Raw genomic sequence first — 16,890 nt, forward strand, 5'->3', positions numbered from 1 at the left:
CCGGGCTTCTCCCTGAAGCTTTAATGCACGGCTTCCCAGGGCTGCCCAGAGCCATCCGAAGCCTAGTGCGGAGTCTGTCCGCGCGCGCACACTAGAATAGGGCGCGTCCCAGTACCGCTCAAAGAGGAAAAATCTGTGCGCCGGCCAGGGAAAAAAGCGATCTCCCAGCGGAACTCCGCGTGTATATACACCCGCACCCACCCACCCTCAGCCGCCAGCACGCAAGCCGAACGCTAGCCGGGTCACCCGCCCCCGCCACGTGCTTTCCCAGAGGTCAGAACGAATAAGGACCTGTTGGTTTTTCTTCTCGCCCCACCTCTTCTTCCAGGTGCCCCAAAACAAAGCAGTTCCTCGGAGTGACCGCACCTCGCGTACCGGGGCGCCGCAGGGAAAGCGGGCGCAGGTGGGAGCTGGCGCCAACGGCGCGCCTCCCGGGGAACACCACGCAGACGTGGTGGGGTGGAGTGCAGGAGACTCCTCTGGGCTGTGTGAAGCGGCCCGCTTCGCTCCGCTACACCTAAGTGGCTGTGAGGGTCGCGCAATCCTGCCCCCAGCCGCTGCTGCACCTACAATCCCACTACCTCCGTATAAGATCTGCCCGCCCCTCTTGGCCACCTTCCCCATGCTCCGATTTTCGTTTCACTCTCCCTGGGCTCCACGCGCCCATATAGTCTGAACCCCGACCCTGGGGTCGCCTCCGCGAACGGGAGCCCCGCAGGCCGCCGCACAGGCAAGATCAACACCCCCCCCCAAGATCAGCGAGCGGGGCGCCCTGCGCGTCCCCTGTCCCCGCCCCGGGAGGTGCAAGCTGGATGCAGGTGGCGCGGCAAGGAGGCCGCGGGCCCGCCCTTTGTTGGTAAACACCGCGCGGCGCCCGAAGCCGCTCCGCGCGCCCTTCCTGCGCCCCCCATGCCGCGCCTCGTTCTTACCGGCGCACAGCGATCCCCAGAGGAGGGCGAGGGCCGCCCAGGGCGCCGTCATGTTCCGCGGCGCCGCCCCGCGGACACCCGGAGCCCGCGGGCAGGGCCGCGCGGCGCTCCCGGGGCGCGCAGGGCCCGGCGGCGGCTGCGCTTTCCTTCCCGCTCCTTCCTTCGGCCTCGTTCCCCGCGCGTTTCCTGCGCCTTCGTCCCCGGCAGCGTGCAGGCTCCAAGGGCCGGACGGCGGGGCCGGGCTCAGGGCCGCTGCGGGCGGCGCAGGCTTCGGCCCGGGCTCTGGGACGACGCGGGGGCCGGGGGGCGGCGGCGGGGCGCGGGCCGGGGCGCGCCCGACTCAGGCATCGCGTGGCGGGGCTGGGCCCGGGCCCCGGGCACAGGGGCCGAGTCCGGAGGGGCCATGAACGGGGGGAGGGGTGGGGGGGAGGGGAGCTGAACCGAGTCCAAAATGGCTCCTGAGCCGCGGCCGCGGAGCCGAGCCAGCGGGGAAACCCGGATGTTGGATACAAAGAGGCGGGCGAGCTGGGAGGGGAGGGGGAGGGGAGGCGGGCCCTCCGGCCGCGTGGTCCGCGCCCCCCTCGGGGGCGGGGCCGCAGATAAACAACAAACGAAGGCCCCGCCCCCCGACCGGCTTGGTCTGGAAGGCGTGTGCAAAATGCACGACCCGAGGGCGAGGCAGGGTGAGCTGGCAGGATTGGGTCCTGGACCACTTAGCCTCAGGACCCCGGGACCTCGTGGCCACGGCACTGTGATTCCTGCTTTGCACTCGAGCCCAAGCTCCCGAACGCATGCTGCTTTGCGACCACGGAGAGGCTGGGTCGCCCGGGGTCTCGGGCCTGGATTCCCCTCTGCGCCTCCGTCTCCCTACCTGAGATGGAGGGCACAGTGAACCACAGGAGTCGTGTCTGAATTGATAGGCGAACTAATCTGCAGGGGAAAAAAAGGCTGATTTCCCTAAAATGACAAGTGGTCTCTTACGTCTGTAACCCAACCCCAAACACACACAAAGGCACAGCTGGGGATCTTGAAATTGGACATATCCCAGGGAGGGAGAGTGGGAGCCCCGCCCCCGCAGAGCAGCAGCAGATGGAATAGGGCCTCCAGCGACTTGCCTCTCTACCCTTAACCCCACCCCACTCCCGCTTTAATCTGCACATTCAAAACTGTTCTCAGTTCTTCCCGTAGTGGAGCTTGTCCAGCGAGTGTCTCTGCTACCCTCTTCACTCCCCAAATGGCTTCTTGAGAGCTCCTTGTTTTCTGTGTCGGTTTCTACCATCCTTACCACAAATCAGGGCTTGGGAGGGTCATGATGGAGAAGGAAATGGCAACCCACTCCAGTATTCTTGCCTAGAGACTCCCATGGACAGAGGAGCCTGGTGGGCTGCTGTCCATAGGATTGCAAAGAGTAGGACACGACTGAAGCGCCTTAGCAGCAGCAGCAGATGAGGCTCCCAGCTAAAGAGGGAAAGCCAGCTCACATCTCAGGGATGAGGGGCAGAATCCTTCGGTACAGAAATGGTCGTCTGGCTCCTCCTGATTTGCCACAACCTTTCTTGGAGCAGGACAAGAGGAGCCAGGCTCGAGGTGGAGCCTGGAAGTCTGAGTTGTTTCACTTCTCTGAGCCTCAGTTTCCTTTTACAGAAAGCGAGGAGGCTAAATAAATAAAGGGGAAAATGTGAGTAGGCTAGATTCCTTCCATGCTCTACATTTTTTAAATAGCAGAAACCTTATTCAAACGAGATCTTATGTAAAAGTCCACTTTGTAGAAAGTGTATCAGTGAAGTTGAAATGAGGGTCCACCACCCCAAGTTTCCACAGCACTAAGAACACCTAGAGACCACACTTCGGAGTCACTTACAGATTATAGGATGCTATACTGATGGACTCGACAAGAAAAGCAACTGTCATTTCCTTGGAAGGGAAGATAAATCACTGCCTCCTTCCTGCTGGAAGGTAGCGGCCATGATCTGTGTGCCAACAATTAGACTGGCTGCTTCTTCTCTGCTACTCCACACCAGGTAGGGTATCACAATAAAGGCTCAGGGTGGTCTAAACAGCCAACACATCTGTGTCTTCCACCCTGGCATCTCTGGGAACTTCAAATTCATATAACCAAATGCCTATCTGACATCTCTGTTGGGCAGCCTATCAGGTATCTAGAACTTGCCCTAACTAGAGCAGAGTTCCTCATTCCCCAATAAATCTACTCCTCCAGTTGTGCCTGTCTGAATCAATGGCATAACCAGCCAATAGTTCAAGTTGAAATTTTATGTAATTCTTGATTCCTCCCATAACTCAGTCCATCAGCAACCTAGTTTCAGAAACGCATCCACCATCAACCCACTTCTCTTCCCAATACACTATCACCGCCCAGTATCTCACTTGTGGAACACTGCAAGAGCAGTGAACTAAAATCACGTCTTGTTACCTTCTTTCATTCTTGCCTGGCTATATGTTCTGGACAGAAATCGAAATGATCTTTTCAAAATGGGACTCACTTCACATTCCTCCCTTGCTTCAAATCCTCCCATGGCTTCCTGTTATGATGGCTAACAAACTGGTATGTGAACAGCCCTACTTCCTCCATCATCTCATCATCATCAGCCAGACACACTGACCTACTTTCTGTTCCCAAGACACATTAAGGTGGTTTCTGCCTTAGACCCCACCCCCATCCCAAACTCCCCACTGGCAAGGCTGGAATCCTCTTCCCATGATTCTCTTGCAGAGCTGAAATCCATGGTGTTAGGCTCATAGGATTAGCCTCTGTCTCGACCACCATTTGCTCATGTGCCCACAGGCTGTTTGGGAAGGTGATGCTGGGTATCTGAAATATCAGGCATGAGATGACGGGAAGTTGAAAGGCAAAAACCCAACAAATGTCCACTCTAAAACTTATGGCAGGGAATTCTGCTATTCAGGAATTCTGTGTGTTCAAACTACTCTTCCTGTTTTCTTCCTTCCTCAGTGATCAAGGTGGGAAACCAAGGGGTCAGGAAGAAACAGCTGAGCATGGCATCCTTCCATATCAAGTTAATGAGAGAAGACAGAAGACTATAACGTTATACTACTTGGTATCTGTATACTTATAACACATTCTATTGTGAAGCTTAAGTGCATTCAGTTGGCAAGATAAACTCTTAAAGGAAGCACAATTTTTGTAATTTTATTTAGAGACCTCTTTACTTAAACACACAGAAGTAGCCCCAGCCTGTTTCAGCTCACGAAGGCCCTGATTATAGAGATATACCATAGGGGGTAATTATGAGAACTATGGGAAACATACATGAGTATATATTAGTGGGTAATTTAGGTACATTAAATTACCAGTACATTAATCAATTTATGGGGGCTAACATTAATTGGATGGGTGTATGGGGTTTTTTTGGCAATACAATTCTCCCCAAATATATCCATTTACTTCCAATCTGTCTCATGTGCCATCAACTTCAAAAGTTATTTCCCAGACATTTCAAAACTGTTTTTTCTTTCTTGTCCCCACAGTTCTTCTTCCCACCCTGTCTTAACTTAGTGGTGGCTACCTTGAGGTCAACTAAATTAATTGGCTTGGATGGTAATTAGGTAAAAAGGTAACTCTCCATAGCTCTTATAACAGATTAGATTATGCTATGCTAATAGAAGAAGCACAAGCTGGAATCAAGATTGCAGGGAGAAATATCAATAACCTCAGATATGCAGATGACACCACCCTTATGGCAGAAAGCGAAAAGGAACTAAAAAGCCTCTTGATGAAAGTGAAAGTGGAGAGTGAAAAAGTTGGCTTAAAGCTCAACATTCAGAAAACGAAGATAGTGGCATCTGGTCCATCACTTCATGGGAAATAGATGGGGAAACAGTGGAAACAGTGTCAGACTTTATTTTTTGGGGCTCCAAAATCACTGCAGATGGTGACCGCAGCCATGAAATTAAAAGACGCTTACTCCTTGGAAGGAAAGTTACGACCAATCTAGACAGCTTATTAAAAAGCAGAGACATTACTTTGCCAACAAAGGTCCGTCTAGTCAAGGCTATGGTTTTTCCAGTAGTCATGTATGGATGTGAGAGTTGGTCTGTGAAGAAAGCTGAGCGCCCAAGAATTGATGCTTTTTATAACTGTGGTGTTGGAGAAGACTCTTGAGAGTCCCATGGACTGCAAGGAGATCCAACCAGTCCATTCTGAAGGAGATCAGCCCTGGGATTTCTTTGGAGGGAATGATGCTAAAGCTGAAACTCCAGTACTTTGGCCACCTCATGCGAAGAGTTGACTCACTGGAAAAGACTCTGATGCTGGGAGGGATTGGGGGTAGGAGGAGAAGGGGACAACAGATGAGATGGCTGGATGGCATCACCGACTCAATGGACCTGAGTTTGAGTGAACTCCGGGAGTTGGTGATGGACAGGGAGGCCTTGCGTGCTGCGACTCATGGGGTCGCAAAGAGTCGGACATGACTGAGCAACTGAACTGAACTGAACTGATGCTAATAGAAAATCCCCAAACCCCAGTGGCTCAAAACAACAAAATTTATTTCTCACTCATACTGGAAGTCCACTGGGGGTCAAGAAGCAAGCTATACTCGTTATAGTAACTTAGTGACATTGGCTAATGGAGGCTACATTTTGATACACGCTTCTACTATTGCAGAGAGAGAGAGAGCCTGGTAAATTACATTTAAGCTCTTAAAATTTCTACCAGATTCTGAGAAGATAGGGGCTAGGTTGGTGGCTGCATACCAACCTAGCCCCCAACCTTTTGAATCTTCCAAAATTCTCACAGAGTAACTACATGGAAGAAGAAAAGAAAGAACAGAAAATCCATGTACATTTACAATAAAACCAGGTGACAAGGTTTCCCCCAAAACACCAAAATACAAACGAACCGAGATAACTACCAACAGCAATAAAAGCTTCATGGACTAGTCTCTGTGCAAGGGGAAGCTGAGGAATGGGGTGGAAAAGGTACTTGGGAAATGCAGAATCCCAAAATAGCTAAGAGATATTCACTGGAAAGCATTGACTCAGTAACTTAAGAACAGTAGGCGAAACCAGAAGGGGTTTTCCCCTTCAATTCAATAGTGAGTGAATCAAAGAGCCTCTGGTAAGAACAGAAAAAACTAGAATAGTCTGTCCTTGTGAACTCTTAAAACTGACAGGCCAAGCCTCCTTTTTAGGTCAGGCTCCTACAAGGTGGAGAAACCTCTGGAAGTGCTGGATAAGATGTTTTACTTCCAGTTATTTGCCCTTCGGAGCCATGACAAGAAAACTGGACAAAAGATAGGAGTCAACTATCTTTGGATTTTGTACCATCCTGAAATCTCTGTGAAAAGAGAAATAGTTGAAGTGAGGCTTACGATTGCCCCTGCTTTCTGCCTGGAGACACATTCGGGTCCACAGCGCAGGGAGTGCATTAAACAAGCAGAACCTGGCCGCCTTGCAGAGCTGGGATCAGAGAGAATCGTTGGAGATGGGGAAACTGAAGGAGCAGAGTGGAGAGAGGAGGGCCCCGCATTGAGAAAGCTGGAGGTCTGAAGACAAGTCTCCTCGGGGCTTTTGCTGAATTCAAGGTGTCACATCCTTAGAATCAAACTCCATGAGGGAAGCAAGCAAGCAAGCTGAAGAGCTCCAAGCCTGGCACAGAACACTTTTTATTTCTAACTGGTTAAAGTGGACAAGTCCTTACTCAACACCCAGGACACTGAGAGTGAAGACTCAGAGAGTCACTCCAAGGGCAGTGGGGCTGAACCAGCCCTAGAGTCAAGGCTACTGTAAATCCACACTACCAAGCCTTGCCGTGATCAAGCTGGTCTACAAGTAATTTAAATACCTACCAGACAACAGGTCAACCCCTTTTTAAAAGAATTCAACAAATCTGGCTTTGTACCATGAAAGAATTTACAATGCCCAACATTTAATTTTTAAAATTACTAAATATGAGAAGCAGCAGGAAAAGGTAACCATCAGGAGAAAAATCAGTCATTAGAAACAGACAGAAATAGCACAGATGATGTTACTATCAGTCAAGGAATTTTTAAAAAGCCATTATAAACATGCTGAAAGACATTTGGAAACAGGAACATCATGAAGAGAGAATGAAACACTTCAGAAATGGACTTTCGGGAGATAAAAGAAATACAGTGTCAGGGGACATATGTATGCCTATGGCTGATTCATGTTGATGTTTGGCAGAAACCAACACAATTCTGTAAAGCATTTATCCTTCAATTAAAAAACAAACAAAAAAGAAACATTGTCTTTTTTTACTGGGTAGAATTGACATTTTTTCCCTGTATTTTTAATTCATTTAACTGTTTTATCAGTGTTACAGTATTATAAAGCTATACGTCACCTATCACTGTTTTAATTATATCCTATAGATTTCATTATCAATCTTTTTTCTCTCCATTAATTTTTCTTTTTAACACATTTCTATAAGTATTTTATACCCAGGTCTTGAACATTTTTAGTTTTTATTTTTGCCCCACTGTGCAACTTGCAAGATCTCATTTCCCCTACCAGGGATCGAACAGAGACAGTGAAAAGTGCCGAGTCCTAACCACTGGACCATCAGGAAATTCCCTCAATCACTTTTCTGGACACTCTGAAATTCTACTTTATGTTTTCCCTTTGCCCCGGGTACTCTGACTTGCACATTTTGCCTTTGCAACAGAGCTCTTTGAGGTTATAAATATATACATGTATAATTTTTTTTAATTTATCTATTTATTTACTTATTTGGCTACACCAGGTCTTAGTGGGATTTAGTTCCCTGACAAAGGATCAAACCCAGGCCTTCTGCATTGGGAGAACAGAGTCTTAGCCACTGGACCACCAGGGAATTCCCATGACAGCTCTTTATACTGTCCTCTTTTTTTTTTAATTTAGTTGTTACTTCTACCTTGTCAAAACATGTACCATTTGATACTCTTCTCCCACCCCAATCCCCACTTTCACTTTGGTCTTAGATCTAAATCGATTCAGTGCTCACTAGCAATCCTTTTGCTGACGTTTCCCCAATGATCTCCTAATTGGATGAGGCTTGATTTAGTAGAATACTGAGGAGTTATGTGTACAATATTTCCTGAGCTCTTGCATGATTAAAACTTTTTAAAAAACATCCTTGATACTTACAGGGCAGTTTAGCTAGACACAAAACACTCGGTTCATATTTTTTCCCTGAGTTTCTTGAACATGTTGCTCCACTGCTACCTCGCTTTTTGATGCCAACCTGATCTTTCTGGAGACTTTTCTGGCCTTTTGGCCTATAGAAAATCCCCCTCACCTTCAAAGGATAATAGTTTGCTAGGAAGTATCTCAGCTGATCATTCTGAGTCAATTTTCCAAGTAACTAGACAGGCCTATTCAAGACACGAATTCAGATCTTGTTTCCAGGACTTCCTCTTTGGATAGTTTTAAATATTAACTCTGTTTCATTGTTTTATCTTTTGGCTTCAAGACTCCAATTTTGCCCGTGTTAATTTTTCCTTGCCTATCTTCTCTGTCATTTTCCTTCTGGGCCTTTCCAGCTCTTCACGTTGTTTTTGCTGTCTTAGCTTTCTTCATTCTTATCTTCTATATGATGTATAGTACTTGCAGTCACTCCTATTTTCATTTGGATATGTTGTAATTTAGTCTTCATCATCTAGGGTGATTTTATCTTTCTGTTCAAATTCTTTCCCAAGCTTGGGCCATTCTCTTTTCACCTTATCTGTTGTTCACATTTTTATTCTGAGTTTCTAGATTTCTGATCTGTGGTATTCTTTCATAGCCACAATTGTTTCTTATTTTTTGAAGTTCATGTTAGAGGGTTGGTATAATTTACCTTCTGTTGCTTTTTATGTGAAGTATTTCATTAACTTTAAAAGTTACGGTTCTCACTTTTCTTCTCATATTTGTATAATCAGCTCCTTTTTCTGTTTATGTTGATATCCCTGTAATAATGGGCAACTCTATGGGGGCAGGGGTAAAATGAGTGGATTGAGCGACTTTCTCTGTTTTTTGGTAGGAGCCTCTTGTTTGTTGGTTGGTAATGGAATTTCTTTAATAAGTAATGTCCAAGTGGTGGTGAGGTGGGGGGAGAGTTCTTCTGAATCTTTGACCTGCTGTTGATGGGCTGTGATCTTCAGCTTCTTGCTTCCTTTTTTTGCCTTCATCCATGGAGCTTAGAAGGGTATCACTCCCTTTCCAGATGACTTCATCTTTTTCAGATGTGATATCTCTTATCCTACTTAAACCTCTAAACTCCTTCCCTTGACTTCCCACTAGTCTCTGCTCTGATCCTCTAAGGTCTCAAACCTGTTGCAGCATTTGTGTCCTCTGGATGAGACCATGAGTAATTTGGTTTAACCCAAGTCCAACTTAGGTGCAGGCCTGTAGCAACAGAAAAGTCTGGAGGATTTTTCAGGAGGCAGGTCACAGAGGACTTTCTACGTAGGCAATTTCAGCAAGGAATAAAAGGTTCTGAAGTAAAACAGGGAGGGATGGAGAGAAAGGAACTACTTTTAAGGGATTACTGAAGGAATAACCAAAGTTACTTGGTGACTGATCTGAGGTGGGAAAGCAGATATCTGAGTTCTAAGTTTGGGCTCCTGAATGAATGAATGGATAGATGGTGGTACCAATTCACTGAAACACGAACTCTGGACGAGGAGGTTTGGGGAAGGGCATGTGAAGATAAGTTGCTTCTGAAGTACCCCTGTGAGAATGCTGACCAACTCCAAAGAGAGTTCTGGCTGGAAACACAGAGCTGGGTATAACTAGTATTTAAGGAGCAGTTGAAGTCCAAGGCTAGATGAAGTCATCCAACAAGAGGGGACAGAATCGGAGGGAAGGAGGAATGAGAACAGAGATTTGGGGCCCAGCAATAATTAAAGGGTAGACAGGGCAGAAGGCTCAGTAAAGAAGGAAGAATGAATGATAAATAAGGAAAGTGGGTGGAGAAGAAAAAGTAACCCACTCCAGCATTCTTGCCTGGGAAATCCCACGGACAGAGGAGCCAGGTGGCTACATCCATGGCATCCAGAGTTGAACATGACTGAGCACACACGCACACAAGGAAAGCAGGAGAAAAGCTGGAGGCAATGGCTATCAGAAAGAAGACAAAAAGAAGAAGAATCACTGCAATGGATTAAGACATACAAAGTATGTTAAATGTATCATACTAAAAACCCAGTTGCTTTCAGAGGATGCTTGGGGATCAACTTATCATCCTGAAAACTGGTGAATAAAGAGGAAAGAATCTATTTATTTTGCTTTGTCTTTCCCAATCTGCTGATTTAGGTCCTGAAAGGGGAAAAGTCACAATTTTTCTTGGATATATCCCAAGCTCAGTGTTATCTTGCCTCCTGGGATAAAGACAGGAAAAGAGAGATGCTTTCCTGCCCTGGGCACAACCGCATGGGGACACAAGCAGCCCATCTGGGTTCAGGAGGATGTGCTAAGATGGGCTTTAAGGTGGTCCTGGGCAGGGCTGGAGCACCGCAAGGAATCAGGTGGGGAAGTGGGAAGGGCAGAGCTGCCCAGAATAGGGAAGAGGATCCCAGCTTTCCAAGGTCACATCTCCAAGTAGGGCGGGGGGGCCTGGGCCTGCAGAATTCACTCCGGAGGCCCCCGGGTCTGGCTCAGGATTCTCTGCTCAAGCATGGCATACCGCTGGAGGAGGGCCTCATAGACCTGGAGAGGTGGAAAGAGCAGTTTAGGATGGGGAAGGGAAGGTGCCACTTACATCTCTTTGCAAATTACAGTTTAAAAACTTTTCCATCCCGCTCACTGGCAATTTAACATTTTTGCTGGGCAGACAAAAGAAAAGTGTCAATTCGCAAAAGATGAAACGGTAGTAGTTCCCCAACCTGTAGTTTAAGATCTTTAAAAAATGGGAACTTGAGACAAGAAACCAATTTTTGTTCTTAAATCTACAAAACATTAAAAAATTCTGATGAAAGTGCCTGGAAATGACTGTCTCTTTGCACAGTTGGTAGAAGTTGGCGGTGCAACACTTTTGGAAATCACCTCAACTTTATTTACATTTGGATAAAGGGGCTCAAAAATGCCCATAGCTTTCGACCTGGTTATTCTACTCTGCAAAGCTCCCCTAAGGAAATAATCCTAAATGTAGGGTGCTAGGTACACCAAGGGTCTTCTCAGACACCACTAAACATTCAGACTCATAAGACTACTCTGGGTTACACCCTGACCCTCAACAGAATATACTGGAGAAACGTGAGTGCTGGCACAGTGCTGAAGGGGCCCATGAACAGTCTGTACAGGTGTCCAGGGAAGGGTCTCTTTGCCTCCCTGCCTTCTTCCTTCCCTACCCTCCAGGTCACAGCTCAGATGCAAGGAGATGAAATCCACATCTTACAGGTGCACTAGCCTCATTTCCCACAGAAGTATCTCTCCCAACACCTCTGTGGGCAAGAGACGTGCCTGTAAGAGGTCACAGCACTCAGGCAGCCCTAAGTCTGACTTACCCTTAGGTATCTGTGTTTTCCCACTTATGATGCAATTTCCTCATTCAAGGCCATACGGCCATAAGCAATGTTGCCTAGTAACACTGTTGACATTCCATTTTTATTAAGTCTCAAAGGAAACAGAGCTGGAACATTAACCAAAGGTCAAATTCTCATGCAGAATAGGGAGAGGTTTTGTTAATCCTTTACCCACATAGGGTTAATTATAATAATCAAAAAAACTAGAAGCAACTGCTCTTAAGACATGGAAAATGCTTGAGAAATGTGGTTCATCAGCCAGTCAGAATATTATGTAGTCATTAAAAATAACATGTAGGCACATTTTTCAGAATATAAATACTTGGTTGTATTTATTGGTTGTAAAAATCTATAGAATTTTAAAAGTGGGATAAATCTGAAAGAATGCTTTAACACACAATCAGGCAAACTGTGACTTGGGGGAATATTTCTTGATGAAAATGAGGCATAAAACGGAAAGTGAAGAGACCTTGCAATATAGAACGTGCTATGCTAAGTCACTTCAGTCGTGTCCGACCCTGTGCGACCCCATAGACGACAGCCCACCAGGCTCCCCTGTCCCTGGGATTCTCCAGGCAAGAACACTGGAGTGGGCTGCCATTTCCTTCTCCAATGCATGAAAGTGAAAAGTGAAAGTGAAGTCGCTCAGTCGTGTCCGACTCTTAGCGACCCCATGGACTGCAGCCTACTAGGCTCCTCCGTCCATGGGATTTTCCAAGCAAGAGTACTGGAGTTGGGTGCCGTTGCCTTCTCCGAATATAGAATGTAGAGATTTGTAAAATTAAAATCTGTCAATAGAGTAACAGTTGCAGATATTCAAACAATAAAGACTGTGGCTAAAAGAGCTAAAAGAAAAAAAACTAAAATGGACTACAAAATTATGTATATAGTGTGCTGTATAATAAAATAAAACCCAAACCGAAAAACCAACAAGGGAAAAGTGGCCAGAAAGAAACACAAGTCCACATTCTTCCTCTTCATTCCTTTTATCTAAAGCTCTTTTCGCCTGTAGCTTGCACAAGTGTAAGCCTTGCGGTTCAGGTCAGTGAGTGTTACAGATAAGACATCACAGACCAGCAACACTGAAGACCAGGGATCCATATTTCCATGGGACTCACATATACCACCAGGAGGTCATGCCAATCTCAATTGGCTTAATTGGCCCCTAAGCCAAGGACTTTAGCAACTGATTATGCAACAGGGCCTCTGCCCATGAACTCAATGGGGAAGTAAGGGGGCCTTTGATCTCCTCTCCAAGGAGCAAATTGGAACATTCAGCTGAGCCTACAGAGAAAATACTGTTCCTGTCTCAAGTTTCCACTTGAGCATACAGGTGCATCATAGAAGGCAAACAGAGGATGCTGCCCGGCTCTCAAGGTTGTTTACAATCCAGTCCTCAAATAAGTCACTTGTGCCAACAATCACAGGCTGTCACTGCTTGCCACCTAGTGCTGAGAAGGATTCTGAGGTTGCACTTGGGTTTAAAGAGTTCCACGAGCTTTTAGCGACCGGTCATAAGCAAGCCAGGGAGAGTGGCAGGACACACGCTGAGTATTCGCCACCTGTCAGGAGGCAGTCACAGCCGTTTGTTACCCTAAAGCTTTCCCCAGCTACGTTCTTCCTTGCTGGCCTCCTTCTAGAGAGGATAAAAGAGCAGCCAGACTCTACCCCAGGCTGACCGTATAACCAAGGGGTCATCTGCTGGAGGAGTTGCGGGGAACAGAGTGGTAGGTTTCTCCCTGATAAGCAAGAGTGTGTGAGGAGGCCCTCTCTGCCCAAAGGCATGCTCTGATTCCTGCCTGTGAATACAGCTGTGGGCGTCAGGATGTTAGAAGCAGCTGCACACATCCCTGGTCATGTGGCGTATACCCAGCACAGCACTATCCGATACGGTAGCCACAAGCTACATGCGGTCCTGAGCGCTTGAAATGCGGCTGCTGCTGCTAGCAGAAAATACATACCAGATTTCAAAGCTCATCCACACACACACACACAGTAAAATATCACACGAGCAACTTTTCTTATCAATTACATGTTGAAATGACAGTATTTTGGACATTTTGAATTAAATGTATTAGTCACTTTTTTTTTAATGAGAATACCAGAGAATTTAAACGACATACGTGGCCCTCATGATGTTCCCTTTGTCCACTGATGACCTGGAGAACGTCAAAGAGCCTGACCCCGAGCCCTGACACTGCTGAACCACTGAGCCAATACTAGCAACACTACCGACCTCCTGTTGTACAATAAACCCATGCTAGGCAAGGGTTCTTTTTAAGCCTCACAATGAGTAGGTTAAAAGCAGGCTGGACAGAGTTCCCCCGTTCCCAGACGAAGAAACACAAGTTTGCAGATGAGGAGGAGGCAGGTAAAGGTCATGTGAAGGTCACATGGAGAGGGAGAGTCACGATAAGAATCAGAACTCAAAGGCCCTTTATCTCAAGAAAGGCTCTTTTCGACTGCACTGAACTGCCTTTTAAACAGGACACACAACAAAAAGTAACGGAAGCCTGGGCAGACCCCTCTGGGCGGGTTATCTAGTCACCTGGAAAGCAGGAGCTTCTGCTCCCAAGACAGGCGGGGAGACAGTTCTCCAGGGTGTCTCTACACATCTTGTCACAGCTTTTGTTCCTGACTATCTCTTCAAGGGTGTCTGTATAGCAAAAACCCTGGGAAGATGGAGAGAGGGGAAACTGGTGTGCCGATCAGGATCAGAAAGATAATGACTCCTTTGAGGGCCAAGGCTGGACCGGTTTGTTGGCAGCTCGTTTATGATGCTGGGGGATTCCTAAGCTTGGGGTCCCCTCAGCTGGGTCACAGACACAGTGAGAGCACACTATCCACGTGGGTCCACTCCACTCCACCCCACAGCTCTTCAAGGCCAAGGAACACCGATACAAACGTGGAGCCTACACTGCCCGCGGTACTGACAGTAATAAAGCTGTCTGTTTGGGTCACCCCTGCTCCTGGGCTCCAAGAACCTTCTGCAAACTGGAAACGTGGTGCAAACTGTCCAGACTGCCTCTCGCTACAATTGCGTAACACTCGAAAGAGTCATCCCAGCTTCAGAACTTCTGTAGGATTGGCCGAGGGCTCCACTGAGATGGCACTGCAGCAGCTCCTCTCCCACCTCGGCCCAGCCCTGCCTCTTTGCCCTTGCACAGATGCAGATTCCAAGAGTGCCCCCTCATAAATCTCCTACATGTGAAAGTGTTAGTTGCTCAGTTGTGTCCGACTCTTTGAGACCCCATCTGTAGCCCGCCACACTCCTCTGTTGATGGAATTCTCCAGGCAAGAATACTGGAGTGGATAGCCATTCCCTTCTCCAGGGGATCTTCCCAACCCAGGGATCGAACCCAGGTCTCCTGCATTGCAGGCAGATTGTTTACTGTCTGAGCCACCAGGGAAGCCCATAAATCTCCTGCTTCCTCATCAACAACTCAGGGTCTGCTTTCCAGGGTAGCAACTTGTAGCAAGTGGGGTCTGTGTTCCCCAACTGAGGAACCACACAGTTGTCTTGGATCCAGACTTCAGATCTGAGCGGTAGAAGCCCAGCATGTCTTATGCTTAAGTGACAGAAATCTTTCAGCGGCTTCTGTAATCCTGTGAATTAGAAACAAGCACCCACTCCAAGGCATCAGAGCAAGGAAGATGTGCCCAGTGAGCCATCTCATCCCTGGGGCTATAAGATTAGAGGTATCTCTGAATCTCAGAGACAACCTGCTTCCTTTGCTCTGTTTTTTTGACAATTAAAAAAAAAAAAAGTAGATTTCCTCTTCAGTTGAGCACATCAACTGTAATGGAGGTGACAAAGAAAATACTTACCTTTTGGAAATAAGAACCTAGTGGGTTTTTCACAATGCAAGTGCCATAGATATATTTGGATGGTCTCTTACCTGAGACGCTCCTGGGGTTGGGGTCGCAACTAATCTGGGATTTGGGGCTAACTTCACAATCTTTGCGAAGGGCGTGTCTGTTCCAGCTGCAAGGCCTAGAAGGGACAGCTCATTTTGTATCAGTGCATATTGCAAACGAAGGCGTTACCCGGAAATAGCATTTTTATCTCTGGAGTGAGAATATGTTCTAAAACTGGATTATGGTGACAGTTGTACAACTTAATAAAGTGTTTTGTTTTTTTTCTTTTCCTTTATATTGGCTGTGCTGAGTCTTTGTTGCAGCACACGGGCATTTCTTGTTGCAGAGTGCAGGCTCAGTTGCTCCGAGGCCTGCAGGATTTTAGTTTCCCTATCAGGGATCAAAACCATGTCCCCTGCATTGGACGGTGGATTCTTAACCACTGGACCACCAGCAAGTCCCACTACTTAGTAAAGTTACTAAAACACACTGAATTGTATAGTCAAGCATGGGTGATTTTTTATATATTATACAATTGTACCTCCATAAAACCATCTTAAAAAGGGGGAGAAAGAGAGGAAAAGTTTCACAAGCAGCCCTCCTTCTCAGCAGGGCCTAGTTTGTCTGAAGTGCATGTTAGGAGGCAGCTAACCTCTGACCTCTGACAGAGGGGAGGGTCTGCCTGCCTCCCCTTCCTCACGTGACTCCACTCTCCCCATGGCTCACTGCATTGCAGTCACCCCAGCTTCACTCAATTCCTTCTTCCCAGAGCCTTTTCACTGGACGGAATGTTCCCTCCTCTCTTTTCAAAGAAGCGGCCTCTAAGAATATCCCTGCCACCCCTCAGCATCTTCCGCTTTCCTCAGGGCGTGTCACACTGCTGCCACAGATTCAAGGTCTCTCCCTTCCTGAGGTGGAAGCTCTGAGAGGCCAGGACTTGGTCTCCACTGGAGCTCTGGTGTCTAGCACTCTGCCGGCATCCAGGAGGCGCTCAGTAAATGCTCACCAAGCAAAGGAGAGATGGGCCTGGAAAGAGGGAAGGCGGCCGGAGGTGGGCAAGGAACAATGAGGAATTTCCAAGCAAATTAAGGAGCAGTATCAGACTGAAGGGAAACTCAAGACCACCAAGAGGGAAGGAGGGCCCACTAAAGACTCGAGGCCTTCCCTCGGAAAGCTGGACTACCCCAGTCCAGAGCTGTGTGGATGAGGGGCCAGGGGATGGCGGGGTGGCCCCTGAGAGACTTCTCCAAAGATTGTGGTCCCCCTCCACTCACAGCCTGGCTTTGTGTGACTGGTTTTTGTCCCTAGACATAGCTGGAGAGAATGGACGTGGACATAAAGTGGAAACTGGTATTCTAGGACTTAGCTCAGGTTTTTGTTTTAGATGGTAGCACAGGGCAGGATCTGTAGGTAATCTCTGGCAACTAAACAGGCGCAGAAGGGAATTCCCTGGCTGTCCACTGGTTAGCACTCGGCACTCTCATTGCCAGGGCCCGGTTCAATCCCTGGTCAGGGAACTAAGGTCCCACAAGCCAAGCAGCGCAGGAAAGAAGAAAAAAGGTGGTACAGAAAAATAAGAAAGAAAAACAGTGCAGAATAGTAGTGGAGGCCCCAAAGAG

The 16,890-nt window shown here is 47.5% G+C and overlaps 2 protein-coding genes across 3 annotated transcripts in view; both read right to left on the reverse strand.

Annotated features, from left to right (window-relative positions):
- ACVR2B (activin A receptor type 2B) overlaps window positions 1-1,216 on the reverse strand; it is a 31,094-nt gene extending 29,878 nt beyond the window's left edge. Inside the window, exon 1 of the mRNA XM_027522667.1 lies at window positions 930-1,216. Coding sequence (XP_027378468.1) covers window positions 930-981 — 52 coding nt within the window. The 5' untranslated portion in view covers window positions 982-1,216. The remainder of the gene's footprint in view (window positions 1-929) is intronic.
- A 5,955-nt stretch (window positions 1,217-7,171) lies between these two features.
- XYLB (xylulokinase) overlaps window positions 7,172-16,890 on the reverse strand; it is a 42,958-nt gene continuing 33,239 nt past the window's right edge. For both annotated transcript variants that reach the window (XM_027522781.1, XM_027522782.1), the window contains 2 exons: window positions 15,313-15,407; window positions 7,172-10,598 (listed from right to left, as the gene is read on the reverse strand). In XM_027522781.1, the coding sequence (XP_027378582.1) occupies window positions 10,521-10,598; window positions 15,313-15,407 (173 nt within the window). In that variant the 3' untranslated portion in view covers window positions 7,172-10,520. The remainder of the gene's footprint in view (window positions 10,599-15,312; window positions 15,408-16,890) is intronic.

This window comes from Bos indicus x Bos taurus, chromosome 22 (genome assembly GCF_003369695.1).
Source record: "Bos indicus x Bos taurus breed Angus x Brahman F1 hybrid chromosome 22, Bos_hybrid_MaternalHap_v2.0, whole genome shotgun sequence".
NCBI classification, from domain to species: domain Eukaryota; kingdom Metazoa; phylum Chordata; class Mammalia; order Artiodactyla; family Bovidae; genus Bos; species Bos indicus x Bos taurus.